Genomic DNA, 9,618 nt, shown 5'->3' with positions numbered 1-9,618 from the left:
ACCAAGCCTTCCACATAGTAATGGGCCTCCCGTAGTCGTCCATATAGTAATGGGCTTTCCATTAATACTCTTGGATACAGCACTCTGTGAACAGCCAGCTTCTTTAGTGATGACCTTTTGTGGCTTACCCTCCTTATGGAGTGTCAATGACTGCCTTTTGGACATCTGTCAAATCATTAGTCTTCCCCATGATTGTTTAGCTTACTGGACCCAACTAAGAAACCATTTTAAATGCTTGGAAAGCCTTTGCAGTTGTTTTGTGGTAATTCTAATTTTCTGAGATAACTTTTGGGTTTTCATTGGCTGTAGGTTTAAATTCATCAACATTAACAGAAATAAACACTTGAAATAGATCACTCTGTTTGTAATGACGCTATATATGATGTTTCCCTTTTTGTATTGAGTTACTGAAATAAATTAACTTTTTGATGATATTCTAATTTATTGAGATGTACCTGTAGTAATGGGCCTCATACATAGTCCCCCATATAGTAATGGGCCTCACATAGTCTTCCATATAGCATAATGCTCCCACATACTGTAGCTCTCCATACAGAATTGGTGGGCTCCTCATAGCCCTTCATACAGAATGGGCCCCACATAGTCCTCCATATTGTCTAATGCACCCCATAGTCCTCCATGTACTAAAATACACTCCCCATATTCCTCCATATAGCGTTATGCAGCCCCCACATAGCGTTATGCACTCCCACATAGTACTATGCACTCCCACATAGTACTATGCACCCCCACATAGCATTATGCACCCCCACAGAGCATTATGCACCCCCGCATAGCATTATGCATCCCCACCTAAATTATGCACCCCCCATATATAATTATACACCTCACATAGCATTACAGACCCTCTCATATCATTATGCACTCCCACCGTGTACTGAATACATACTCTCCTCAGTCACCCACTGCTGCTCCTCATTTGCCCGCTGTCTGCGCTCTGCACATCTCAACACAGTGGTGACTGGTGCACAGCAGTGACGTCAGTGCTGTGCTGAGCTGTTAGAGCGCAGACTCAGTGGGACAATCATGAGAGGGAGCGCTGCGCTCCTTATCATTGCTTTCAACTGTATCCTCATCTGCAATGTGATACATTTGAAAGTGCGATCCTGGGGAGGGGGCCACCTTAGCCACCGCCAGGCCGCCCAGCTCATGGGCCCCATAGCAGTGGCATGGCCTGCCTCTATTGGTGGAATGCCACTGCACCTGCAGAGGTGCTATGTCTGGGCAGCTAGATTCCAACTATAAAGGGAAGTGAACACAGCCTGGTTGTAGGGTGGAGTGCTCAATCAGAAAGAGATGCACTATAAATATATAAAAAGAGTGACCTGCACATCCAACAGGTGTGAACAGGTGCTAGCTGAAAACACACATAACTACAAAACATACACAGCTGCACACTAAAATACTAACAATGAATATGGGAACTGTGGTATTGCATTACAGCTATAGGAATATTTGAAAAAAAGAGATATTTGGCATATGTATTGGCCAATGCATGTGAGCCCGGTCACCACGGCAAGGTAATCTCTGCATACCAGGAACCGAAGTTGAAATGCCACTATTTGGGTTGAAAACCTTCATGACTGTGCAGCTAGACTAAAATCCTAGCTTAAAATGCCACTTTCTGGGTTAAATCCTCCATGTCTGGGCAGCTAGATTCCAGCTATAAAGGGGAGTGAACACAGCCTGGTCAATTTTGCCACTTTTGGATTTACAGACATGAGATGATATAAACACTGACCCTACGAGACTGCATCACATGTGTTATATATATATATATATATATCACTGTCCACTCCTGTTTGCAGTCGATCTGAGACACCATAAGTTTTATGGAAGCTGCTTTGAAGTCTCATACAGATCAGGTGATGCATTGTACATCAAGCAGCGAACATGGATAGGCAGGATCTATGGACAGGCAGAATCTCCCAAAAGTTAAACAGGCAAAGTAATTTTCATTCTAAATCCCTACCTTTTTAGAGCCATGATCTAATCTATTTTCCATTATACTTACATTAAAAATTCCCTATCGTTTGTTAACTACACTATAATTGCTTTAGTATTTTTTTCCCTACTTCCTTATGATAACTTCTTGTTTGAGAATTCCAGTGCATCTTGGGATACGCTAATATAGCGTCATCAGGCTGCGGAAGGGACTGCAGCCTCTGCCCCTACATGAAATGAAGTGTCATCAGTGAGCTGCGTTTAAGGGGTTGAGCTCCTGATGATGGATTTGGTAAATGCTCATGTACTGATTGTGGTTGTGATGATTTATTTGTGCTGATAATGGTTCTGGTAATGTAGTTATGTACTGATGGTGCATCTGGTGATTTATCAATGTAGATGGGGTAATCTTTAATTTATTAGACATGATGCTTGATCCTTAATAAGTTCATTGTGCCTCACTGCTAATACAACCATCTGAATTAGGAAATATTTGTCAGCTGAACAAGTGATTAAATAATGCCCCCATACATATAGACAACTGTGCTCATTTGGCCGGCAGCTATCTCCACAGACTCCCATATACAGAACTGCTCACTTTGCCAAAAGTTTGTGTTATCTATAAGAAAGCCGGTGCCATACATCTCTGGTGAGTTATTATTTTAGAAAATATGAGAATCTTCAGTCCTACTCCTGATGTCAGATTCCTATCTCCCCGGACATAATCAGTTAAAGGCACCTATATACTTCCCTAGCTATATTTCCCTATTATCTACATATATTCCATGTTCATTCTCCACCCATCTAACACAGGGAATAAAATATACAATTCTTTGTGTGGTATATGTGTACATTTCCCAATTATCTACATATATTCCATGTTCATTCCCCACTTATCTAACACAATGAATAAAATATACACCTGTTTATATGGGATATGTGTACATTCCCCTATTATCTACATATATTCCATGTTCATTCCCTAGTTATCTAACATAGGGAATAAAATTTGTGACTATCCATCTTCCTCTTGATTACATTCCAGAGAATTTCAATTGGGTCAGGACTGGCGATTGGGCTGGCCATGACAGGGTTTTGATGTGGTAGTCCTTCATCCACACATTGATTGACATAGTTGTGTGGCATGGTGCATTGTCCTCCTGGAGAAAACAGTCCTCAGAGTTGGGGAACATTGCCTGAGCAGAAGGAAGCAACTGTTATACTGGAAACAGTATAACCTTGTATGTGGCTTAAGTCATAAGTCCTTTGCAAAGTTTAATCTGCCCAATTCCAGCTTTGCTGAAGCATCCCCAGATCGTCATCGATTCTCCACCAAATTTCACAGTGGGTGTAAGACACCGTGGCTTGTACGCCTCTCCAGGTCTCTGTCTAACCATTAGATGATCAGGTGTTCGGCAAAGCTGAAAATTAGATTCATCAGAGAAGATTACCTTACTCCAGTCCTCTATGGTCCAATCCTTATGGTCTTTGGCAACCTTCAGCCTGGCTCTCCTTTGCTTCTCATTGATGAAAGGCTTTTTTAGCTTTAAATGACTTGAGCCCTGTCTCTAGGAGCCTGTTGCGAACTGTTTTTGCCGTGCACTTCGCCCCAGCTGCCATTTGCCATTCCTTTTGTAGGTCACTGTCATGGCCAGCCCAATCTCCAGATCTGAACCCCATTGAAAACCTCTGGAATGTAATCAAGAGGAAGATGGATAGTCACAAGCCATCAAGCAAAGAACTGCTTGAATTTTTGCACCAGCAGTGGCATAAGGTCACCCAAAAGCAATGTGAAAGACTGGTGGAAAGCATGCCAAGACGCATGAAAGCTGTGATTAAAAATCATGGTTATTCCACAAAATATTGAATTCTGAATTCTTCCTGAGTTAAAACATTAGTATTGTTGTTTCTAAATGATTATGAACTTGTTTTCTTTGCATTATTTGAGGTCTGAAAGCATTGCATTTTTTTGTTGTTTTGACCATTTCTCATTTTCAGAAAATAAATACAAAATTCATTGCTTGGAAATTCGGAGACATGTTGTCTGTAATTTATAGACTAAAAGAACAATTTACATTTTACTCAAAAATATACCTATAAAGAGAAAAATCAGAAAAACTGAAAATTTTGCAGTGGTCTCTTAATTTTTGCAAGAGCTGTGTATTCCATGTTCATTCCCCACCTATCTAACAAAGGGAATAAAATGTACATCTGTTTATATGGGATAGGTGTACATTTCCCGATTGTCTACATATATTCCTTGTTCATTCCCCACTTATCTAACACAGGAAGTAATAACAACAAAGAAAAAACAAAAAAGAGGGGAGCCCGCACTGCTTGAGCATGGCATGCAACAAATAAAAGTGTAAATTAACAAATTCATTCCAACTGTACTAGAATGGAAAATGAGATTTTTAGCAAACAATTGATCAATTTTTTGAGCCACCCCTGCCACGTCACAGCAAATCTCAATAGGTGGGTCTATCTCTATATTTTATATTACCATTGTGCCTCCTAAATTTATTAAAAGCAGAACCATATTAAAGCAACACGTATACATATACATTTACAGGAAATAATACATACAGCTGTTTATATGGGATTTGCGTACATTTCCCTATTACCTACATATAGTATATTCCATGTTCATTCCCTGTCAATCTAACATAGGGAATAACATATATACTAATTTGTGTGGTATATGTATAAATATCCCTAATATCTACATATATTCCATGTTCATTCCCCACTTATCCAACACAGGGAATAAAATATACACCGGTTTATATGGGATTTGTGCACATTTCCCTATTATCTACATATATTCCATGTCCATTCCCTACCTAAGAAGCTCAGGGAATAAAATATACACACCTTTAATTGGAATATATGTACATTTCCCCATTATCTATATATATTCCTTCTTCATTCCTCACTTATCTAACATAGGGAATAAAATATACACCTGTTTATTTGGAATATGTGGACATTTCCCTATTATTTACATATATTCCATGTTCATTCCCCACCCAAGAAGCTCAGGGAATAAAATATATACACCTGTTTTTTCTGGGATTTGTGGACATTTCCCTATTATCTAGATATATTCCATGTTTATTCCCCACTTATCTAACACGGAATAAAATATACACCTGTTTTTTATGGGATTTGTGTACATTTCCCTATTATCTACATATAGTATATTCCATGTTCATTCCATGTCTATGATGTCTAAGAAACAATTTGGAACCTGAATTTATTATGTTCATTCTTTTTGTTCATTCCTTTTCTTCATTCTTTTTAGTATGTCCCCTTTTGTATATACATTGTCGACAACTATATATTGCAATTGATCATATTATTTTGTCTTGCTTTTCTATGTAGACTAAATTGTCCTTGAAAAAGACCCCTGAAGGGTCGACACGTTGGACTTTTTTTCTTTATATACCTTGCCAATAAATCACGCGAGTTACTGATCAAAGAGCTTTTCTCCTTTCTCCTTTTTTGGTGTGCCAAAATGAGTCTAATTCTCTGTAAAGCGCTGTGAAATACGATGGCTCTATAGAAGCACGCATAATAAATAATGGCTAAGATGGGAATAATCCTTTTAACAATGACTTGTGATTATTGTTTCTAATGCATGTTTAATACTTTTTGGCGATTTTTTTATTTTTTTAGATCCACAAATGATAATAGGATAGCTACAATTCTAGATGGAAAAGTAGGCTTCCTCTCTCCAAGAAGTGGAGGTAAATGTTTATTCTGCGTTGCTACATTACTTTTTAATCATTGTTCATTTTTATTTTAATTATGTTAAATATAAAGTAAAGTGACTCTCGTTGACCTTTAAATCTTAATATGATAGAATTGCAGTATATTTGCTCGGAAAAATGTGTATTTTTTGAGAAAAGTATCAAACTTCTTACTGCCAACATGAACCTGCTCTGTAGAATCCTTATACTTCCAGTACACCACACTGTCAGCCCATTCTCGCCTCTTCCACATGTGCACGGACACAAGCATGTGCAATTCTTCAACGCTATATAAAAATAACCTCTTGCACCCCTTCTTCAGACTATAAAAACTTGCAGCTTTATTCACAGAACATGGATACATAAAATGGCTATCTTTAGCCAGATCAGACACCCCCATACTTTGCACTGACGAGGGGCAAGCACCCCGAAACACTGTGTCTGCAAATTGGGATTCTGATCTGGCTTATATATCCTGAGTCATATTGCAAAGGATTGTTGAAAATCCACTTGTGACTTTTAGGATCGCTACTTCCAATAGGTGGCGCTGTGCTAGAGTTGGTCTCCTTTACTGGAGAGACAATTTGAATATTTCTTAGAGGGGCGTGGCAGCTATAAGTCCCCTTACCTGGCAGCCAGACTGGCTTGCAAAGTCTCCTTAAGGAGAATAGTGTTCCCCCGTGGTCCCCACATAGCTTTCTCATGAGCCAGATCAGACACCCCCATACTTTGCACTGACAAGGGGCAAGCACCCCGAAACACCGTGTCTGCAAATTGGGATTCTGATCTGGCTTATATATCCTGAGTCATATTGCAAAGGATTGTTGAAAATCCACTTGTGACTTTTAGGATCGCTACTTTCAATAGGTGGCGCTGTGCTAGAGTTTGTCTCCTTTACTGGAGAGACAATTTGAATATCTTTAGCAAGTTATACAATGCATTTTGACCGTGCGGTGTAAATCATGGCTACGACCCTTGTGACCAATTTACTCTTCTATAACGCACCACCTACTGAGGCTGCACAAATAACCAAAAGTTAGTACACAGGTTACAAACAACTTCTATCTATTGCTGCAAAGGTGACACCAAGGTACAATAAATTGTTAAACGATCAGAAATACTTCCACTTCAGGGCTATTATACAAATCTATCCCTTTTGAATTTTAAGGCACCACTCCAGATTTTTTTTTTTTTTTTTTATAGCTTCAGCGCTAGAATAGTGTTTTTAAATTAGAAGTCCCCTGCCCCCTGTCTTAGGGTCAGCACACACGGTGAGTAATACAGAGAGTGGAATGCGCTAAAAAAATTGCATACCACTCGGACCAATACTACTCTATGGGGCCGCTTTTTTTTTTTTTTTTATAGCCCTAATCGGACAGAGAAAACAATTGCAGCATCCTGGGGGTGGATCCTGTTTCACTCGCACCCATTCAAATCTATGGGGGCGAGAGAAACATCGCACTGCACTCGCATTACAGTGAGATAAATCCCTCCCATCTGCAACTGTGGTCTGATCGGACCACAGTTGCATGACACTGCTCCCGCTGTGCTGCGAGCGGGAGCAGTGTCATGTGAGCACTTGCACTAATCCCCAGTTGGCCTGTATATGTATATATGTATATGTGTATATATATATATATATATATATATATATATATATATATATATATATATATATATATATATATAATATAATATATATCTCAATCTCTCATATATATATATATATATTATATATATATATCTCATATATATATATCTCTCTATATATATCTCTCTATATATAAATATATCTATATATAGATAGATATATAAATATTAGTGATGAGCGAGTACTAAAAAGCTCGGGTGCTTGAAGCTCGGGCCGAGCCTCCCAAGATACTCGTGTACTCGGGCCGAGCAACGAGCCCAATGTTATCCTATGGGAGACCCGAGTATTTTTGTGAAATGACCCCCCGGCAGCATGTAGAAACCCTAAAAATGTCACAAAAGTCTCAGAAGAGTGCTCAAATGACATGGCAACAGCATGGGGAAGACCCCTTGAAGCATTTATCACTCAAAAGTCACAGCTGTGAACAATTTTGTCCGCGTTTCACGCCATTTTTACGGACTCACCAGAAAACCTTCCAAAATGACCCCAAAATGATTTTTCAATGCAGAAATGTTAAGGGCACATACCCAATAGTGAGATAGAGCTGGTGTATGTTACTTTTTGAGATTAATACATGAAAGATTTTACGTGAAAACATTGTGTGGCACTCCGATGTCCCTGAGAAGAGACGTACATGAAGGCCTCTTGAGTCTAATGTGCCCATTTTGAGGAAGTGAGTCTTTGTAGTATTTTCCTTTGCCAGGGCAGTCCAAAATTGTGAGGTTCACCAATGCCCCTGCATACAGACGTGCATGATGGCCTGTAAACCTGAAGTGCCCATTGTAAGGAAGTGGGTCTATTTTAGTATAGCCCTTTGCCAGGGCAGCCAAAAATTGGGAGGCTCCATGTTGTCCCTGGATAGAGACGTGCATGATGGCCTGTAAACCTGAAGTGCCCATTGTAAGGAAGTGGGTCTATTTTAGTATAGCCCTTTGCCAGGGCAGCCAAAAATTGGGAGGCTCCACGTTGTCCCTGGATAGAGACGTGCATGATGGCCTGTAAACCTGAAGTGCCCATTGTAAGGAAGTGGGTCTATTGTAGTATAGCCCTTAGGCAGGGCAGCCAAAAATTGGGAGGCTCCACATTGTCCCTGGATAGAGACGTGCATGATGGCCTGTAAACCTGAAGTGCCCATTGTAAGGAAGTGGGTCTATTGTAGTATAGCCCTTAGGCAGGGCAGCCAAAAATTGGGAGGCTCCACGTTGTCCCTGGATAGAGACGTGCATGATGGCCTGTAAACCTGAAGTGCCCATTGTAAGGAAGTGGGTCTATTTTAGTATAGCCCTTTGCCAGGGCAGCCAAAAATTGGGAGGCTCCATGTTGTCCCTGGATAGAGACATGCATGATGGCCTGTAAACCTGAAGTGCCCATTGTAAGGAAGTGGGTCTATTTTAGTATAGCCCTTTGCCAGGGCAGCCAAAAATTGGGAGGCTCCACGTTGTCCCTGGATAGAGACGTGCATGATGGCCTGTAAACCTGAAGTGCCCATTGTAAGGAAGTGGGTCTATTGTAGTATAGCCCTTAGGCAGGGCAGCCAAAAATTGGGAGGCTCCACATTGTCCCTGGATAGAGACGTGCATGATGGCCTGTAAACCTGAAGTGCCCATTGTAAGGAAGTGGGTCTATTGTAGTATAGCCCTTAGGCAGGGCAGCCAAAAATTGGGAGGCTCCACGTTGTCCCTGGATAGAGACGTGCATGATGGCCTGTAAACCTGAAGTGCCCATTGTAAGGAAGTGGGTCTATTTTAGTATAGCCCTTTGCCAGGGCAGCCAAAAATTGGGAGGCTCCACATTGTCCCTGGATAGAGACGTGCATGATGGCCTGTAAACCTGAAGTGCCCATTGTAAGGAAGTGGGTCTATTTTAGTATAGCCCTTTGCCAGGGCAGCCAAAAATTGGGAGGCTCCACGTTGTCCCTGGATAGAGACGTGCATGATGGCCTGTAAACCTGAAGTGCCCATTGTAAGGAAGTGGGTCTATTTTAGTATAGCCCTTTGCCAGGGCAGCCAAAAATTGGGAGGCTCCACGTTGTCCCTGGATAGAGACGTGCATGATGGCCTGTAAACCTGAAGTGCCCATTGTAAGGAAGTGGGTCTATTGTAGTATAGCCCTTAGGCAGGGCAGCCAAAAATTGTGAGGCTCCACATTGTCCCTGGATAGAGACGTGCATGATGGCCTGTAAACCTGAAGTGCCCATTGTAAGGAAGTGGGTCTATTGTAGTATAGCCCTTAGGCAGGGCAGCCAAAAAT

At 40.7% G+C, this 9,618-nt stretch overlaps 1 protein-coding gene across 1 annotated transcript in view; it reads left to right on the top strand.

Moving 5' to 3' along the window:
• Positions 1–9,618, top strand: part of LOC142243945 (mediator of RNA polymerase II transcription subunit 1-like) — a 196,190-nt gene that overhangs the window by 103,936 nt on the left and 82,636 nt on the right. The window contains exon 10 of the mRNA XM_075316138.1: positions 5,644–5,714. Within this exon, the coding sequence (XP_075172253.1) occupies positions 5,644–5,714 (71 nt within the window). The remainder of the gene's footprint in view (positions 1–5,643; positions 5,715–9,618) is intronic.

Source organism: Anomaloglossus baeobatrachus, chromosome 6 (assembly GCF_048569485.1).
Source record: "Anomaloglossus baeobatrachus isolate aAnoBae1 chromosome 6, aAnoBae1.hap1, whole genome shotgun sequence".
NCBI lineage: Eukaryota > Metazoa > Chordata > Amphibia > Anura > Aromobatidae > Anomaloglossus > Anomaloglossus baeobatrachus.
Note: the sequence above shows the minus strand (reverse complement) of the source record. Positions and strands in the feature narration are given on the sequence as shown.